The 21,376-nt window shown below is 35.5% G+C and overlaps 1 protein-coding gene across 7 annotated transcripts; it reads right to left on the reverse strand.

The window, feature by feature from the left end:
• Positions 1–7,665: 7,665 nt before the first annotated feature.
• Positions 7,666–18,633, reverse strand: LOC108995050. Of its 7 annotated transcripts, none has more exons than XM_035691858.1 (14): positions 18,120–18,633; positions 17,139–17,211; positions 16,920–17,044; positions 16,413–16,793; positions 14,980–16,310; positions 14,353–14,801; positions 12,290–14,250; positions 12,029–12,186; positions 11,105–11,265; positions 10,620–10,777; positions 9,726–10,061; positions 8,990–9,113; positions 8,780–8,876; positions 7,666–8,599 (listed from the first exon to the last, which is right to left on the reverse strand). In XM_035691858.1, the coding sequence occupies exons 1-11, from the start codon at positions 18,222–18,224 to the stop codon at positions 9,843–9,845; spliced, it is 5,121 nt and encodes a 1,706-aa protein (XP_035547751.1). In that variant the 5' UTR covers positions 18,225–18,633; the 3' UTR covers positions 7,666–8,599; positions 8,780–8,876; positions 8,990–9,113; positions 9,726–9,842. The 7 variants fall into 7 exon arrangements, with proteins under 7 accessions (XP_035547751.1, XP_035547752.1, XP_035547755.1 ...); XM_035691859.1 differs by having other exon boundaries at positions 7,667–8,429; XM_035691862.1 differs by having other exon boundaries at positions 7,668–8,327.
• Positions 18,634–21,376: the final 2,743 nt, after the last annotated feature.

Consider the following 21,376-nt stretch of genomic DNA (forward strand, 5'->3'; position numbering starts at 1 on the left):
ATTTTTTTCGGGTGACGCCATGGAAGGGTAAGGAAGAACGAAAATGAAAGAAAATAGAAAAAATATATATATATGTAAAGGATCTGGATGTGAGTCTTTGCTATGCTCTGCATACCATATTGAAGAATCAGAGTTGATGCATATCAACTATTTGATAAAATCTCATAATGAAAGAAACCCTTTTACAAAGTATGATTTCTTGCTACTGCCCTTCCCTTTTTACAGTATACAATGACCAATATACAGGACTTTAGTCATAACAGAATTTCACATAAGATTACTATTCTATCTTGCAACATCAACATTGCTGTTACAATGAGAATCTTCTTGAATGTTCTCTAAAATTCTAGTGGCTTGCTCAGATATGTTGTGCTCGAATGCAAGTAATACCACTACCTTAATACAAACCAATCATTGATAAAACCCACTACCTTTTCAACTTCTCATAAAAAATTTAAACTCGTCTCAACTTATTTCATATATTCAAACACATCTCAATGGGACCTACAAAATACTACTATTCATATATCAACTCAGATAATCTGAGATCACATTCGCATCCAAACACAGCAAAGTTAGCTATTCAGCTTCCCACCATACCGCGCTACATCGGTATGGCAATCGAAGCCAATATGCATGCTGCTTACAGAAGTGAGTTTGCTGGGGGAGAGAATGAAAGAAAGAGGCCAATAAAGAAATTATGGGTCTCCACAGTGAAAGACTCGTCAAATGGCCTTGTGTTTTAGTTGATAAACATTCTTAAAGAAGTGACAATCAGAGATAAAGAATTGCTAAATGTGTAGAGACTGTCACGAGGCTTTCAAGCTTGGTAGTGATATTGTTGAGTGGGGCTTATTTGGTTGTGAGAGATGTGCAACAGATTTCATCATTTTAGAAAATGGGTCAAGCACTTGCAAAGATTTCTTGTTGTGATTAGGGGTGTCCAACCGGATCCGGATATCCGTCCATAACCGGATCCGGATGCTTAAATCACGGCGGTTATCCACCCGGATTAATCCGGATTTAATCCGGGTGGATAACCGGATTCAATCCGGATCCGGGTTATAACCGGATAAATCCGGCTTTAATTTTTTTTTTTTAAAAAGACTTTAAAACTTAAAAAAATATTTTTATAGCACTTAGTTTTTTTTTTAATTCTAATAATAAATTAACAAACAAAATAAATAAAATGCAAAATAAATAAAAATGCAAAATAAATAATATTGTTGTTACATCACAATGCAAAACATAAATTTACAAAAAACAAAAGAAATAATAATACATCACAACTAATTAAACTAAAACATAAATTTACAAAGAACAAAAGAAATAAATTTAAAGATGATAGCTCCTTGTCTTTTTCTCTGAGGAGATCCTCTTTAGCCCATACCTGCCCAGTCACTTTAAGTAGAGAAATTCAAGAATTTATATAACACCTCACACCTCACTTAAAGGAAGAAGAACATACTAAAAACAATCAAGCACTCAACAAACCACTTCATTGTCCAATTTAATTGCATGAAGCTCCCTATCTTTTTCTTCCATCTTCCTTTCCAACTCATGTATGGCCTGTTCCCTTTCATGCAATTGCTCCTGCCCAAATAAACCCAAACTTAGAACACCATGAGAATTATTGGGCAATAGATGCCTATTCAGAAGTCTGCTCCTAGAGATCAAAGCCAGAGTCCACATGCAATTTCAATAAAATGATGACATGAATAACTTAGCATTGTTTTCTCCATCTACTTAAAAGGAAAGAAATTCCTTTTCTGAAGTTGCACGCTAAAAACAACTGTATTCAAAACCTATAATAACATAAACTGAATCACAAATTCAAACCTGAAGCTTTGTAGCAGCATTAGCATGTTCCTTGATCTGTGCATCAAAGTTGCTTTGCATTCCCATTATCTCAGATCTTGCAATTATTTGGGCTCTAAAGTCAATCTCCGTCCATTGCAATTCCTCTCTTTGTCTAGCAACATTATGAAGTCTCTGCAGCAAAAGGTCATCATCTAAGCTATCGTCCACTGTGATTGAACAAAAGTCGACATCAAGTGGCTCTCATTCCTGCTGCACCTTGATAGAACACCAAATCATCTTCATTTTAAATAACAAAATAATCTTCATATTAAAATATCTTGGCAGTAAAGGTATTTCCACACATCATAATCCTAACCTCATATATAGTTCTCTCATCCGTTTGCCCTAACTTCAATCGTTCCAGCTCCAAGGCATCAGAAAAATGTCCAATTAATGAAAAAAAAATGTAAATACCAACCACAGACCTTGATGTCAAGATACAATCCCTATGTCTGAATTGACAACCAGACGGTGTTTCAATTGGGACAAGAAAGATTTCAGATCTCAAACTAATTCATTGTTTATGACCCAGAAAAACTGAAAAAAGTATGCTTCCAACCTCCTTCATCTTTTCCTCCACTATATTAGATTATATTGACATACAAACACTACCATTGCTCTATCTTACTTCAATCAACAAAACAAAAAGGAAAATCGAAAGCAAGAGGAGATCAGAGATGTTGGGTGCTTACAAAATAATAAAGTTCACTACTTGGTGATGGCATAGACAGCATAAATAATCCCAGGGAGATAGCCCAAGATGGTCAGTAACAAACAGATCCAAAACTCCACTTGAATCATTGTCAATATCACTGTCAATATCCCCAGGCAAACTTCCATAAGAAAACAAATCATGCTCCTTAAGACATTAACTAGAGATACACAGAACTAGAAATTCCAAATCATGATTTGTAGAAAGTCTTAGAAAGCATTCATGTTTTCCTTCACTGTTAACAGTAATGAAGATATGATAGTATTGAACTTAATAAGTGAATGAAAACGAGGTACTGTAAATAAGGAAGAGTCATGTTCTTCAGAAGTGTAGATGCAAACCTTTGACATCAGAGCTACTTACTTCCTCCTTTTCGATATATCCAGTCTGTCTCAAATCATACAACCTAAATGCAACTGCATAGATGCAAGGGAGAAAACAAAAGGATTTACCAATTCAGAAAAGATCAAATTATCATATAGACATTATTTAATTATTAAAGTTCACTACCTCACCTCTTTGTAATAGTCATCCTTCTCTGACTTCCAACATCACAAGCATATTAAGCTGAAGTTGGAGTTGCTTAAGTTGCTGAAGTTGAAGGAAGAGGGTTACCTTAAGCAGAAAAAAATGTAGAGGTTAAGTTAAAATGGATAAATTAATAATAAAAAATCAAACTTAACAAATAAAAGTGTTTACCTTCGATGTCAACGCGTTCTACATGCTCCTCCACCTCCCAAGAACTAAGTGGTTCACAAGTCAACCAATTTTGCGTGCAAATTAGTGCTTGGACAGTCTTCGGCGCTAATGAGCTTCGGTATGGATCTATTACACGTCCACCGGTGTTGAATGCGGACTCGGATGCAACGGTGGAAATAGGGATGCCCAATACATCACGTGCGATCTCCGCAAGGATGGGATATCTAAATGAGTTCTTCTTCCACCAATCCAAAATATCAAACTCGGGTACTTTTGGTTCAATCACATCCGACAAGTACCTATCCATATCCGAGCTAAGTACTGAACTGTTTTGCTTCTCAAGATATTGCTCTATAGCTATATCAAAATCTTCACAGTCCAGGTCATCACCAATAATACTTGAGGAACTTCTATGGGCCATATTTGATCTTCCACTACCTAGCCCATGAAACTTGTGATATTGCTCAATCAAATGATTCATGAGCAATCTTACGTTGGCCTCAATCCTATCTCCGCATTCATCCACTTTGCACCTTTTTAACCAATATGACAAAGTTGTAATCTTATATCGAGGGTCAAGGACAAAAGCTACATAAACAATCATGTTCATCCTATCCATTTTCTCCCAATATTTATCAAACTTAAGTTTCATAGTAGAAGAAATCTTCATCAACATATCATCTTCACTCTGACCCATGTTGTTCAAAGTGTTCTCAATTGTACAAATTTATTGAAATAACATATTAGAGGTCACATATAATGAGCCAGAGATTTTCAAAGTGGCATCATAAAAAACTTTTAGAAACTTAATAAAAATACGAGTCATTTGCCAATCTTCAAACGGATGCGCCAAAAGCTGTGACTCCTTCACTCCCATTAATACGAAAGTTCTTTCGTATTTTTCAGCAATATTAAGCATTAGGTACGTTGAGTTCCATCTAGTAGGAACATCTAGACACACCATTTTTCCACACACAATATTAAGCTCATTTGCACATGTTTTAAACATATCAAGCCTTGCCGATGAGGACCTCACAAATCTTATTGCTTCTCTAATCTTATTTACAGCATCATGAATAATTTTTAAACCATCCCATACAATGAGGTTTAAAATATGTGCAGCACATCGCACATGTATGAACTCGCCTTCCAAAATTGTGAACTCATTATCTCTTATGTTCCTCCTTACATGATCAATAGCAACATCATTAGAGGAGGCATTATCCATGGTGATCGTACAAAGGCGATTAATCTCTCAATCCGCCAAGCAAGACTCTAACATCCAAGCAATGGTCTCACCCCTATGATTAGGAATCTTGAAAATATTATGATTTTCTTGTGTAATAACCAACTTTGATCAATATAATGGCATGTAACACAAATATAATTCTTGTTTTGCACCGATGTCCATATATCGATGGTCAAACAAACTGTTTGACTACTCAACAATGCCTTCAACTTTTGCTTCTCCTCCTTGTATAAACTAATACACTCTTTTTGGAAGGTGGTTCGGGATGGCAAAGTGTGTCTAGACTCTAAATAATCCAAAAGTTTAACAAATGCCGGATGTTCTATAACCTTGAATGGCAATTCACACTGAATAAACAAATTGAAAATCATCGCCTTTAATTTTTCACGATCATATTGTCCTAATACTTGAGGACTAGATCCTTTACCATCCATCCTAACTCCAGTGTGTGATGGTGATTTATCCTTCCCAAGATTTTTATTCTCTCTAATGGGAGAGTTCGGACAAGAATATCTTAGATGGTGTGACATTGATGAAATACCATTTTTATAATGGCATCCATAAATCTTAAAGTAATAATTGCATTGAGTTTTGGGTGCAATGGGATCAATAGGTTCAACCCTTGTAAAATGATCTCATACAAGAGATTAGTTCGTAGCCTTCTTGGCTCTTTTTGACTTTGGGGAGAGAGATTGTGTGGGGTTTTGGGTATTCATAGAGGAAGGCACTAAAGAACTAGTGTTTTCCTCCATATCCAATAAAATAGGCGCTGATCCACCAACACTACCACTAAAACTACCTTCCATCTGTTTTAAATATAAAAAATAATGTATATACTTCAGCAAATATAATAAGAACCAACAATGACAGCAAATATCAAACAAGCTTGGCCAATTAAACAAATATGTCCGAACCATAATTTTCTTCACATTTTACACTTTTTCAAAACACAAAATCAATGTAGTCATGTAAGCTATAATAAGCCAAGTTCACTGTACTTTATGGTTTTTTATGGTTGACGAAGGTAAATTACTCATCTGTTCTTTATATGTATAGCTTCTACATTTAGCTTAGGTCATAATAATTTTGTATTTTGAGTAAAAGAACTTTTGGTTCTTTAATGAAAAAGCAAGAGAAATACGATTGATCAAGATCCATGGATTACAAAGGTAATATCCAACTAATTGTACTTCACAAAATAAGCATTTCACAAAATATTGATTCTTCATAACCAATATTTCAATTAGTGTATGAATTTTTACCAAACGGTTTGATAGTTCTCATTTGCTTCTCCTCCTGGTGGCGGGGATCAGTCGGGAGAGGCTGAGTTCTTCCCTCCTATGCAAGCACTCGTAGGGGAGGGAGAACTCTCACTGGGGGAAGGCAAAAGTCTGACAGGGTAGTGCCACTGGCAATTGCCTAGTACTGTATGATTCTTAATAAGAGGATGAAATGTATTAAAAGATATCTAGTTATATTTGAAGCTTATACGAAAAAGATAGTTTCTATGTGCCTAAAGGATACAAGGGATGCCTAGAAAGCTTGGTACTAGGCCTTATCTGTTTCCATCCAGCAAGCAGTAGGGTAAAATATAATAATAAAAATGTGACAACAAGTTTAAGCAACAATAGTATTTACCTTAGCTATCAAAGTAATACTTGACCTTGATCACCTAAAAAGAATTAGGCCCCATAACATAGAAACTCAAATGTTTGTGCCTTTGAAGAAACGTGAATAGAACACCACATTAAATTACTTTTAGTCATGAGATTTATAGTATATTACAGCTGAATTGCAAAGCCTAAGCATACCTAAGCCCCAGAGAATTAATAGTCATATAGACATTAAGAAAAAGGAAAGAAATTGAAAACATATACACAAAATCAACCATGACTAATTAATGGGCATCATGTCATGTAAGCTATAATGACCCAAGTTCACTGTACCTTCGTCAACCATAAACACAAAATCAACCATGACTAATTAATGGGCATCATGTCCTTTGCATTGACTTGAGGGTCTAAAAAAGCATTATTGGAGTAAGTAGTCTAGTCCGATGAATTTGATAAAATGGATATGATAAAGTTAATGCATGCCTTGTTGTCACAACCCCTAGCTAGTTGTCACAACCCCCTATATTACTCCTAGCTAGTTGTCACAACCCCTACTGGCATGTGATCAACTTTATCATCGTCTAATTAAAGACGGCACACGACAAGATGCCATGACTAGAACAATATTTTTTTTATAATTTTATAATTTAGATATTTTAAAAAGATTCTAAGAGAATAGATAATATGTAATTCACAGTATTGAATATTATTACTCATTAATAATATGAATTTCAGGATTAAATAGAGTGTGGCCCATATATTATATCTATCTCGATTCAAATTATAGAAAATCCTCAAGTAATTATAAATCTACATTTCATTCTTCATATCACTTAATATATAGCATTGTCATCTCAATGGTAGTCTCACTAGTAATGCCATCTACGTGGATATGTTTCCACAAAATGATGTTATATTTCTTGAAAACAAATAGTATAAACCACCCTTGACTCTTCTCTCTTTTTTTTTTTTTTTTTTAACTCTCTTTTGGTCTCAGGACCTCTTGAATTAATATTGATAATTCATCAAAATCTTGTCATACATAAGAAAAAAAAAAAAAAAACCCTCTTATTCTCTCTTTTATAACTCGACCATTTACAATCAAACCCTAAAACAACTTGCGATCATAAAGATAAGCAAATTTAGATTATTATGTTGTAGCTATATTCTAATAGCCTACTTTTAAAAAAAAAAATGAAAATCTTCAAAAAAATAAAAAAAACAAAAAAGTGAAAAGTGAGTTCAATGTGTAAATGCCTTTTCCGTATGTGTGCTTGTCGAGGTAGAGGTAATATGCTTATGCCAACATGCTCTGAGACACTGCGCACTCTATTTTCAAACTTTTTTTCTTGGGGACCCAAACCACTGAGTGGCACTTGAGAAATACGAAGAAAGTTGGTAATTAACCCCACAACCACAATGATCATCACAAAAACGGAATGAGATGGGATTGATCAGAAACTGCATGCAAAGACCTGATTCTGGCTCTTTTGATCCCACAATTTCGACTCTCCGTAATTATATCTGAGTCGGAGCTTACTAGACTTGGAAGCAATTCGAGAATTCAAGTTGACTTGGATTTTAAGATTAAAAAGTAAAAAGATCTCAAGGATAACATTGTGCTTTTATTACAATTTATCAGGAAATGAATGATACATGAAGGAAAATAGAAAGAAACAGGCAAGGTCTATGAGAAGGCCGATCATCAGCACTTGCAGCTGATTGCCAAGCAATTCCAAGCTTAGCAAAGACCTCATCCCACAAAGCCTTCGACACATCACAATGGAAAAGAAGGTGATCCGCCAATTCTCCACACCTTTTACACATAAAGCACTAATCCATTGCAACGATGTCACGCTTTCTCAGCTTATAAACAGTACGAATTTTCCTGTGAGAAGCCAACCACCCAAAGAAAGCCACCTTGAGAGGCACTTTGAATCTCCAAATATTTTTCCAAGGAGAAAAATCAGAATGAGAATGTGACGGCAAGACCTTGTACAAAGATCTAACCGAGAATTTCTTATTACCAAACTGATTCCAAAGTAATCTATATCTCCCTCCAGATTTTATATTTAAAGCATAGAGCTAGCTGTAAAAATGGGTAATGTGGCACCTCCCAATCTTGGTCGTATCTAATAAAACCAGCAGTGTTGTCCGTGTAATCAGCCACGGCGCGCCTTTATCCAAAGCAATTCTAAAGAGAGAGGGGAAAGCATTCTTCAAGGCCTCATCCCCACACCACAAGTCATGCCAAAAAATGATCCAGTTGCCCCTACCCACCTCAAATCTGAAATTTCTGGAGAACTCCCCCCAACCATTACAATTACATTTAAACTTTCTTCAAAATACAGACTTATAAACTTATTCGCCACAGGACATAAAATGTTGCGACTACATAATATCCGGTTCAATCAAAACTGAATTAAGAGGGAGAAATGGTCAACCTTGTGCAAAGATCAATTATGCCTAAAGAAATAATTGAACACAAATCACAAACTATATCCCAACTCAAAAGGACAAAACTATGAGGTAAAAAATACCTCCAATCATCTCATATAAACCTACTTTTTTTTCAATCCTTATGAGAAATGCCACATTTATTGCGCAAAAAAAAAAAAAAAAAAACAATATAGCTCAAGCCCTTACATGTCTGTGCAGCAGAACTGCTAGCAAGAACTGCAAAATTTGCTTCCTCATCCAAGATCAATTAACTCAATAGTTGCAAAGAGAATCCAATACCACCCTGAGATTCAGGTACAAAGAAGACAGGTAGATGTAAAATGAACAATCCAAATGAGTAGTCATTAGTAAAACAATTAAACAAACCTTGCAATAAAATATTGAAACTTTGCGAACCTTAGCCACAGAAATTAATCCACATTTGGGCCACTAACCATATCTTCTTCTTCTTCTTCTTCTAAGTGGCCACCAACTTTTTGGCTTTCTTTTTATGAGTAATCCCGAAGGAAACAACTGGAAACTAAAATGAAAGATTTATTGAATTGAGAAGGATTGAAAAAGGAGCCCCCCGATAATGCCACATTGATGAAATGAAAGATTACATATCCCAGAGATTTTTACTATTTCTTGACAGGGAAAGCTGGCAGGGTCAGTTAAAACAAAAGCTCAAGCTTGAAAAATCTACAACTAATATGGGGAAACTTCCACAAAAATTTGGATTTCCATTAAATCAAAAATTGATAAATGATGAAAAAATTAATAAAAAAAAAAGACGGTAATTGACTGAAAATTGACCAGTCATCGTCATGATATCAGGATTCAACCTATTTAAAATGGTTGCCTAAAAGATTTCCAATCTCTATAAATATATAGTTTTCTTTTCCTCAAGCTCCGACCAATGGAGGAAAAAGAATATATATATAACTGAACTAATACATAACCCCCAAAATAGGTTACCAAACTGGTCAAAATTCCATGCCTCTTTTCCCAACCCGTGAAACTTAAAAGGGTGAGAATGCTTTGCCCTTATCGTCAAGAACCATGCGAACATTCAAAAATACATTACAAAATTTGCTAATCAATCTCACTTTGTACACATGTACAGAGGGGTAAAGAACCGTTTGTGACCCACCTGCCTCTATGTAGGTTTCCCAGGGCAGGCTTATGTAGGCATCTTTTTCCCCTTCTCCTAATGTCCCCTCATTAGGGGAAACAAAACTGGGAAAAACAGTATATATACAGGGTTGACTTAGTCTCTAGCAGCACCAAAACCTGAACAACTTATGGCCTCCATTGCAATCCGAACCAGACGTACTAGTTCCTCTATGTCTTCGAAGCTGAAATCAATGACCCTCTTAACAGAAGTAACGCAATCCCTATTTTGTTCCTCTTCCAGGATTACGTTGGCAGCTGCAAAAGCCTCCTGGGACTTTCTAGAGGCCTCCAATGCAAAAACTACATCCTGTGTCTGCAAAACAATCGAACGGTATTTACTCTCCCATACCAAATATAGCCCATACAAAATATGTAAACCAAGCCCAGAAGAGGGAGCATCCATTGTCCGGTATGAAGCATCCATCGGCAGATGGAATAATAGACCGCATTAATTGAACTGCCAAGAATTAACTGCCCAGATACAGATAACCAAATTAAAGGATTCGGATGGTATAGAGAATCACTCCTCAAGTTTCAAAAATATGAACGGCCTACACCAAATCTTTTGTGCTATAAAATGGTTACTTTAACTCTGAACCTCCATTAAGACGATCCTTTTGTTCCAAGGAGAATTTACTGTAAGGCAAGTGCTGTTCCATTCTCATTCACATTTCCACTTTAATTCAGCACATACAGCCTGTGTTTCCTATGTTTCACTCTATTAAGATACCCTCTCCAGCATCATAATATGTTGAGAGAAATCACACACCCGAACAAATGCTGACCATTTCCATAAAAAGCCCCTTGACAAAACAATAGACAATTTGTAGAAAATAAGGTAGAAATTGTACAGAACAATAAATCAACTTACGAAGTCAAGCAGTCGAACAAACTGAGGGCGGTTTCGAGCAACAATTATTTGGTTTCCAGCAACATAAGAACCGGTACCCTTAGATAGATTACCCTTATCCACAGTTGCCAGATTGTTTAAGTTATCAACATCTGAAGCAGAAGATGATGGAGATTCACCTAAATAAATGGGTTAAGAAAGACAGTTATATTATTGTTTCACATTACTTGTATAAGCACAAGTGCATCTTTTACTTGGTTATACTCAGATAAATTAACTCCATGCCATGTTTGATAATAGACTATAAAAGTTTTCAACATTTAAAGTAAGAAAATCGACATACATCAGGAAAAGTAGATACAATATCACTTTGCCGCAAAAAGAATGTGTGTGGTGTCATGAAAAAGAAATGTACATTATGTCAAAATAAGTTCACAACTTATTGTATGATGTAAGACACCAAGCAAGCCTGGACATAATAGCTGTCCATGCCCTTCTTTTATTACCTTGAGGAACCACATGTAAAGTTGCTTGCAATTCATGCCGGTCTCTGTTCAAACTAGAGTGTTTACAATAGACCACCTTCATGTATGCCACCTCTGAGCATTTGTAGGCCAAAGCAGCAGCAGCCATCTCTTGGCGTGCTTCATATTGAAGTGCACAGAGCCTGGATAAATACCAAGTTCAGCAAAAAACCACACACGAGCAAGTGATACAGAAATTAGACCTTAAAATAGTAGAGTGCAGTAAGAATCATGATTGTGATTGGATTGCAACTGTTTTGATTTTCAACAAACTCCCAAAAGAGAAAAAAATCCACTTGCAATAATCAGCTCTAAAAGCTAGTGACATATAATTGAGCTATTATTATGTAAAGTCCCAAATAAAGCCCAAGCCACATCTTGACTTATGCTCTAAAGGGATTAGTCTACATTACAATTAGAGCCCCTTTATATAATTATATGAGGCAAAAACTTCTCCCTCTCAAACAATGTGAAACCATTCACCACCTCCTAAGCGCAAATCCAGAGGATTATAACCCCCCCCCCCCCTCTTAAACTTTTGTTGTCCTCGTCAAGTCAGTCTGTTTTAGGTATCACGGTTCAAGTTCTACACTTGTGGTAGAGATTGGTTCTGATACCATTTGTGACAACCTAAAAAAAAACTAAAGCCAATTCTTGGTCCATACTCCAAAATATTCAAGATCACAATTGGAGCCCCTTGAATTCATTATAAAGGATATGAACTTCTACGGTCTACCTCCAAGACAATGCGGGGTTCCATTCACCACCTCCTATACTCAATTTAGGTATTACAATTATTTTTTTCTATCAATAATTTGGGGATTACAAATTAAAGTCAATTACTCGAAATAACCAAAAAATATACAATGAGAAAAATAAAAGCAAATGGAGTAGTGTGTCACTTACTCGCAAAGTTTAGCTGCAGTGCCATACGCTTGAATTGGATTCATCTCCTCATTTCTGCCACCCTCACCATTGCAATTATCCAGAAGTAAAGCTCCGTGAAGAAACTTTAAGCCAGCTTGGAAGTAAGCTTCATTGCTTTCAAAACCAAAGCAAGAGCTCTATGAAAGATATTGAAACCATTCCAAGAGTTAAAAATAATAGGAAACACAAAATATGAAACATAAACAGAAAGTACACAGGTGATAAGTGTGCTACAGGAACCTTTAGACGATCTGCAGTGTCTCGGAGATCTTTGGCTTCTTTCAGGGTGTTTGTAGCAGTCTGGCTGGAGGAAATTAGTCTCCCGGGACTTGAGGCTTTGAGATCTCTGACCCCTTGCCTATCAGGCTGAAGATTTCCCAAACTAAGATTAACTCGATTGGCATTATCAACCTTCCCGGAATCTTTTGATGTTTTTGACACATCACCAGGTGCGTGAATAGCTCCATTCAACTTCTGGGGTCCTGGTACAGGTGCACAACCCAGGGATACTTTTTCTAGTTTACCTTCACCAAAAGAAAGTGAAAACTTTGATTTCCCAACTCTTTGCTTCATTTGTGTCAAATCAGCTTTATTTTCACCCTCAAAGTCCTGAATCAAGCCATGCTGGGGGGCAAGCTTCCCATTACTCCTACATTGAGCACCCGGTTTCATATCTAAACCGTCAGGCCCTTTTTCTTTTAATTTGGTAACCATTCGACTCTCACTTGACCATTGTCCTACAGGATCCCTCTTACGAGCATGATTCTTCTCATCCTTGCGAAACTTAATGCTAGTTTTTTTAGGAAAACTGTGTTTAACATCAGCTGTTGTTTCATGAACAGGAACTCGGTGATTAGAGTCAATCTCTAAGTCAATCCTCTGGCTCTTCTTTGTATACTCATTAACTGGATCAGATATCTTTATCTTATCTCCATCAAACTCAGATATGGAACTTCTGCTCTTGCCCCTAGATCGCAAACCAGTACCCTTATCAGCTTTCTGCAGAACTGCCTTGTAATGGCAATTCTTCTTCCCTCTATCCTCGTCCCGGCTATGTTCTGGAGCACGCAGATCACTGAGGAACCGGACATTTTGCTCAACCATATCAACATCACCATTAGGCAAATGGCTATTCCTAGTGTCAGGGGAAGGATTGGCTTTACCACTTAATTGGTGATTAGCATCTCCATCCATACACTCTAGTGCAGAAAATTTAAGGGGTTCAAGACAAATCACTGTCTCAGGCAGATTGATCTCAGCATTCCTTTCCCCATCTGAGCATCTTCTGAAATCACCCATCACAGGGGGAACACTGTTCATAGCATCGTCTTTCCCTGCAATGTCCCCTCCTGCTGATGTAAGCTTGTCTAAATTAAAGGTCCTCAAAGGAGAAGAAGAAACTGACTCCACTGGAGAACCTCGCACTTCTTCAATGTTGGCTCTAGTTTTACTGGATCCTGAAACCTTGGAAGAGCTTGAATTGGCTGCCATTGAAACCTGTCCGGATCCCAAATCCCTCCTCAATGAAACAACATCTGTTGTCCGTTCAGAAACAATCTTCTTTTTATGTTTTCGGAGTTGCTGGTCCTTATCATTTCTCCTCGCTTCTTCCATACCATCGACCAGATGATCTCTAATGTCTGACGAGAAAATTCCTGACATCCCATCTTTTTTGTTCAACTTATCAGTAGCATCATTAGGTCTCGACTCCACCTCAGTATTTGAAAACCTGAACTTCTTTTCCTTCCTGGATCCTCTTTCACTTCTTTCCTCTTTCTCATATACCCTGCCATCAGGTGCAGAATTAGGAAATGTCTCTATCTTATTCTTGCTGATCTCCTGGTCCTTCAATTTCCTTTTCTTCAAAGACATATCCTTTTTGCTAGACATTCTCATTTCCAGGGATCCACCGTCAGATGAGACCCTCGCTTTGTCTCCCAGTTTCTTAACAGAAGCTACTACCTTGTCATTGACCTCACACTTTGTGCCCTCAGGTAAAAATCCATCATATTTCTGGATAACATTTCCACTTCCCATAGTTGGCAAGAAAGAACTTGAACTGATATGCACCCTCCCACGGCCCATTTTGAGAGTCTTGTGTTTATCGGCATGCATATCCTCTGTTTTGGACTTCTTAGAGGTTCCACATCCATATTCATCAGCCTCCCTCTTGCTTTTCATTTTTATTTGTCTCACATCACCTGCAGATGTTTAAGGCCCCAAAAAAAAACAGACACACCATTATCCACTTCCCCAAAAAATGGGACAGCTACATGAAATTATTTCTAAAATGAAATGCATACCTCCTCCATTAATTGGTTTTTCTCTCTGACTAGGCATATCTTTTTCTGCAACCAAGTTGTGCAACACACTCAAATGTTGATAACTAGATTTTTTCGTTGGATTTGCTTCTGCAAGATGCTGGTTTGAGTCATTTAAGCTCCTGCTTTTCTCTGATTCTTGTAGCTTAATCTTTGTAGAGTTAGAGACTTGAAAGGGGCCACCAATGGTTCCTGCATTTGCTTTTTCCTTAAAACCGGGTTTTTTCTTTCCTCGGTTAGAGATGGGATGGGAACTCAAATTCTGGTTATTCTCATCAAGATGTTGCTTATCACCAAAGGACACTCCCAATGTAGTTCCGGTGACATGATTTTGTAAGTTGTTCTGACTCTCAGGAACTGGTAATTGATACAACGCATTGAGGGCTTTTGTTGTCTCTTCCTCACTAATGTCACAGTGGTTCATACCATGCCTGTTAGAACAATTCAATAGCACAGTGAGAAATCACCAATATGCATACATTTTATATATACACACAGAAAACATCAACAAAATGAAAGAGCGTCGCACTTGGAACTTATTTAGTATTCAGCTGAAGTACCAACACATTTATAAAACTGAAGGCTATGTGTAAGAAGAAAGCAACTTACAGCCAATTTAGCATGCTACACAACCATTTATCAGGTAGTTGGTCTGGCTTTGTACCAAAGGGTAAAAGCCGCCACTTCTGACATCTGTCACACTGTACCCAATCTTCTTCTATAACTACTGGAACTGCCATTGGTGGTACCATCTCAGAAGCGAGTCCGTTTTCTGTAATAGGACATGCAGTTGAAGCATCTTTTATAGATGGCCCATATATTGATTGCTTATCAATTTTCTTACCACTTGATCTTCCCTTTCCTTTATCCAAGAACACATTCCGTTGCAATTCAAAAGCACCAAGGTTAGCATCTTTTTTTCTATCACCACCAGGCCTCTCCACTGGATCCATTCGATTATCCTTCTCTTTTAAATTCGTTAACAACAATGAATCATTACGACTATCTTTGCCCTTATAATCCTTCTGTGACGTTTTCCTTTGAACTTTACTGTTACAGACAATACCACCATAACCAGTACTCCTTTTATTACTTGGTTCTGCACTTTCACCAGGCCTCAAGCTTTCGTTTACTGAAAAGTTAACTGGCTTGCCGTTACTCCGTATCCCCTTTGACTTCTTTTTGCCCTCAAATGACAGCTCTTCTGTCTTAAAAGGAAGATTAACTTCATCATCTTCACGAAATGTAGCTTTCCAACCAATCTTATTTTTTTGAGGATTTGGCTCTTCCTTACATTTGGACTCATCAGAACAACTTTTTGAGGAGGCAGAAATTTTCTGACCACTGCTGACATCCTTACAGTCGATTAAAACATCCCTGTGGGAATTTACCACTCTGTTTCCATAAACATTTTCCACTAAACTGCTCCTAGGATTTCGCTTCTGACTCTTGCCATGTTCCTGGCCAGATATTGACTCTGAAGACTCTTCTTTCACTAATTCAGAGGCAAGTAATTTACTTTTCCCACCATCCTTGTTACTCTCCCTAAGAAGTTCAGATACTCCACCAGCCTCTTTCACTGACTTGGAAATGTGAGTGCATTTCAAGTCACCAATCAAAAGCTCCTTAGCTTCTATGGTTTCATTTACTGATATTTTCTTCATTTCTAATGCCGTGTCATCCAAAACTGTACTCCCATACTTCAATTTTACTAGCCTGTCCCTTTTCATTGATTTTGTTCTCTTTTCCTTGAACACTTTCCCATTTCCCATGATTGAATGTGACTCATCTACTAACATGGCAGAGTGTTCTTGATGTCCTTTAAGGGGTGGTATGGGCCTACCGATACTATATACTTTTTCCTTTCTCATCAACCAAAGCAGACTGTCATGAAGAGGCGATATCAGTACCCCACCAGGGATGGTGAAGGATGTCATTTCCTGTTTAGCACATAAATAAATAGCATCAAACATAGCGGATCACCCAAGTTCCATCTAGTGACAAATAACATATTACGCAAAAAATATTAAACAAGCCATTACCTGAATGATACTAGCTGGAGAGTTATCAAAGGTCCCTTGAGATGTGGGTGACACGCCTTCACTCTCCTCCAGGCTGTTCCCCGGTGATGAAGATGGGGAGTAATCAAGTCCAAGCCCACTATAAATTGCTGCATTCCCACGTCCAGAGTTATCTGAACCCATTTTTATTCGAACTTTAAGTGGCCTTTGGTCAGTTGGATTGCCCAGTCTGTTCAAAGTTTCATCTTTCAAGGGACTCATCTCACTAACTTGACTTTGTTTGAGGGAAACATCCATGGAAAGAATGCGTGATTTATGCAATTGATGGGCACTACAGGAAGTAATACCAAGCCTCGAAGGTGGGGCTGTGTTTGGGGGAGCTTTCAAATTCTGAGAGGCACCCTGTATGGTAACATAACCCACAGTGCTCAAGTAAATTATAATCCTCCCAGCAGACAAGATGCAGCTACATACATCTTTTTCCTACCAACGGATAAAAAATTCCAAAAAATATATATAAGAATATACCTCGATGGGTAAATTATTAGATCTGGACACATTGTAGTTTCTTTGTGGAGAATTCGGACGAGACAAAATAGAAGGGGAGCGTTCATAAGCTGGTAAAAACGAGCCATAGCCACCAAATTTTGCCCCTGACAAAATAATCAAAGTCCGACATTATTATTTCTAATGCACAACGAATGTACTTTTCTCTATAACTCACGACTCTCATACCAGGTCACTTACCCAAATGCTCAGCAGAAACCCCACCTTCGAAATCTTTTTGAAAATGGCCGAGCACATTCTGAATCTTCTCATCCTTTACGAAAAAGAAACCATTCTTACTATCATCATTTATAAACAAACTATAACACAATGCCGATAAATTTATAAATTACATGTCGAAAATGATCAAAAGGGCCAAGTTGTTGGCATTGCATGAAAATTTTCTTTTTCAGTAACTAATGTTACAATTTTGGTACGTTGTTCCCATATATTGAGTATACAAACTATTTTTGTCTTAGCATTGCCTGCAGTTAAATAAACATTCTTAAGACTATTCAACAGGATTCCAAAGTACTTCCATGCAGTATGCTCAGGAAAGGGTATAATTAACATTTTATTGCTCATTCCTCCAAATCTTGAAAGACCATATAACCAACTAAAGCAAGTCTTGACATTTTATTGAGAGATTTAAGCACATTGTTTAAAAAGGTAAATGGCCCCTATGATGTTCCTCGAAACAAAACGGATCAACAATCTACAAAAGCAGCAAAAAAAGAATTCTAGAATATAACCTAGTACCAGGAGTTGCTTCATAGTTGGTTAGAACAAATTTACTGCATAATCAAATAACTAACTACGGAGCACAAATATGCACTTTTTACATCTTTGAAATAAGCATCTACAAAGTTTCTCGAGCTAGGATAGCCTATATTTCTTCATATCATTTCACTTCCCAAGTGATGAGCAATCCCTCTTTTTTTTTCCATCTAAGGTTCCCATTGCAGAAGGGAATATTCAACTTCCTATTCCTCTTCCTACAATTTTCCGGGAATCAAATAAATTGCCACTTTCCAATATACCATTCAACACAAACACCACAAAAAACTTGATTCCACAACAGATTAACAAATGAGTTAAGCTTTCTTTTCAAAGTCAATATTAATTAAACTCGACTGAACAATAATTTAAATAAGTCCCCAATGAACACATAGAAGCCCTTACAATGTAAGAAAGAGCAATGTCAGGATCTATGTTCTTGTCCTCATCACCCTTGAAATAGCGAGCCTCGCCTCCCTCGAGCTTGGGATTCCCTTCCATATCCACCATCCCGCCCAGACACTAACCCTAACCCGAACCCTAGTTCTAACCCCAAAACCCTAACCCCCTCACACACCCTCCTTCCCTGAAGTCCAACATCACCGAATCCCACGAAAGACGCACCAAAACACACAAATCAAAGCTCCCAAACCGGACCCTAACCCCGCAGAATCAGAAACCCTCATCAAAATTCAGCGATTGTCAATAAATACCGAATCAATCACACTTAACCGTCCTTAAAATTCACGATCGGGTACGAGATCGGGGATTGATCCAACCGATCAGTGCCGACTCCGGATTGAGTTGGGAACGGGAACCAAATTCCCACTATGCCCGTTTGGTTTTTCCTCGATGTGCACACCAGAGAAAGAACTGTGTTTCTGGTCTTTCGTTTTTTTTTATTATTATTTGTTTATTTGATTTTTTTCCTTTCCATTTATTTTTTTGATGCTTTTGGATGAGATTATTCCTAAAACAGAGTCCAGGGGCAGGAAGGAAACTGGAACCTTTGGCATCCAGTGATCAGAAAACGTGCCGTATATTTATTGTGATTCGTATTTAGGAAAATCGTATACTCTAAAGTTTAATATTCCTTTTATACTATTAATTTTATAGACAATAAAGCTAATCATTTTAACATAATTAATATATTAATATCTATTATGTCAAATAATATTATACTCATTTTTGTAATTTAAACTAATAAAAAGATAAAAGAGGACTCAAATCAACCTATTACAACATTTGTTCATTGTCATATATTTATCCAACTTTTTATGCTTTAGCATTTCTTTCCTAGTTTTATGATAAGATCATAACAATCTTAAATGACATTTTTAAATTAAATCATTCGAATTGTTCGATATCATTTTTTTATATATTGTTAAAAGATAAATATTTTAACCACAAAAAAAATTATACATAAATAATCTTACAAACTGACGTAACTTGATATAATTTATTAGATTATAACAAGAGTCGGGAATCATTCGTGTTCAAGTAGAATTTTACAATATAGTATGCTTACTTTTATTCTATTGTATAGTTTGATAAATATATTGATCAATAATAGTCATGGATGTGTTATATTTGAGATCCACTAGTGTACGTTTTAGTCAAGTATCTCACAACAAGCTATCATCATTGATTTATATTCTATCTGTAAAATAATTTGTGTTTCTTTGTATTTTGAGACAATTGATCATGCGCCAGCTTTAGAATTGAAATGCTCATTATTTCTAGTTTAGCCACGGCCTCGTTTGTTTTGAAAAAACATCTCATTTTATCTCATCTAATCATTACAATTTTCTTAACTTCCAATATAAAATAAAATAAACAATTCAATTTTTTTAAATTTTAAAACAAAAATAATATTAAAAAATATACTCTAATAATATTTTATTCAATTTTTTAACTTTAATCTCATCTCATCTCATCTCTAAAAACAAACGAGACTTAGTTTGCCACTAAAATCTAGATTAAAAAATACATTTCTAGAACATCAATAAGCATTTATTATTTTTACTAAATTAAGATTTATCGTGCAAATAATAGATATATATATATATATATAGAAATATAATCATTGGAATTCTCCTCTTCATTTTGCCACCGTGGTAGGTTTATTCAACAAGACATTAATATTGTTACCATGATACATGTAATAATAGAACTTTTTTTTAATTTCAGCTTAGTTGTCATGTCATGTAAGCAGTGGGAATAGTGTTTTATCCGAAGGTATAAATAAGGAAAAATGATATGGAAATACTTCTTCTTCATTGTATCTTTGTCGTTTTATAAGATTTCACGAAAAATCGTATGAGGGGTAGCTTGATAAGACATTATAAATTTATACTTGAGTAGTTTTCCACGTTTACGGAACAAGTACGCTTTACTTTTTAAAGAAAACAAATACATACATACATATATATATATATATAAAAAAAATAATAGTTACGATCATATAGTACACAAAAGCTGTACATTCACTTTTAAAAAATAATAAATATAAAATTTATATAAAAAAAATTAATTTTTTAATAATAATTTTTACTATTTTTAAAATAAGTGCAAGGTGTTTGCATAATTTATAAATATATTTAACATTACTTATATATAATTAAATTATGACTTAACGTGTGGTGTAAATGTCTTGAAATATAATTATTTTAATATGTATATATATATATAGGGAATGGGACATGGTGTTATTTCAGATTTTCATTCAGATTTAAATAAAAACTTATTTTAGAGTATTGGTATTGACTTAGGTCTCATTTGATTACACAGATAAGAAGAAATGAGATGAGATAAAATTTGAAAGTTAAATAAAATATTGTTAAAATATTATTTTTATTTTAAAATTTAAAAAAATTGAATTATTTATTATATTTTGTGTGAGAATTTGAAAAAATTATAATAATTATATGATATGAGATAGTTTGATTTGTACTAAATCATGCCTTAAATTGCTAATTTGAGTAATAATTAGTTTAGAGCATTGACAATGGTTTAGTCAAAACCAAAATTTGCCTAAAATAACATGTTTTGCCTAAAACTTTCGTCATTTAATATATAACCTCATATTGAATTATACATCAATTAATCAAAATAATAATATAATATTATTTCTTAATAATAATTTTGTTTCTATATTTTGCAACTACACTAACTATATATTAATTAATAATTTAATTTTTACTTAAATTATTATGTTCCAAAATTTTTTTTTCAATCTAATTATCCAACAAACATGGTTATTTATACCACTTTTATTATTTAAGACTTTCCTTTTTATTGTTAAAATGGACGTTAATTTACCTTATTTATAAGCTATTGAAAAACTTTCATTGTCTTCTAACAATCTTGTCCAATACATACACAAAACTGTCCAATCCTGTCCAACAATTTTTTTGAACTAATCATCGTGTGGTTGCTGCAATTTTTTGAAAAAGTCTGAACGTTCCAAGCCATGCACATTTTTAGTTACTCTATTTCTGTAAAAGAAAAGGGCAAGAAATTGAACCACATTAATTTATGTTGTGAGGAATTTTAGTAATAACTTTGCTTGTGCAATGACCATATCTGCTCTTACACATTGAACTAATCATCTTGTTTACATTGGAGAATCCATGAACAACACATAATGTTTATTGTTTACA

Source organism: Juglans regia, chromosome 7, assembly GCF_001411555.2.
Source record: "Juglans regia cultivar Chandler chromosome 7, Walnut 2.0, whole genome shotgun sequence".
Taxonomy (NCBI): Eukaryota; Viridiplantae; Streptophyta; class Magnoliopsida; order Fagales; family Juglandaceae; genus Juglans; species Juglans regia.

What these genes read in the sequence shown, in the direction of transcription:
- LOC108995050 (XM_035691858.1), bottom strand. Translation starts at nt 18,224, where the DNA reads ATGGTGGATATGGAAGGGAATCCCAAGCTCGAGGGAGGCGAGGCTCGC. An exon ending in ACATTGCTCTTTCTTACATT is followed by an intron (nt 17,212 to 18,119) that starts GTAAGGGCTTCT and finishes TTTTTCGTAAAG; the next exon opens with GATGAGAAGATTCAGAATGT. An exon ending in TGTAGCATGCTAAATTGGCT is followed by an intron (nt 14,802 to 14,979) that starts GTAAGTTGCTTT and finishes TTGTTCTAACAG; the next exon opens with GCATGGTATGAACCACTGTG.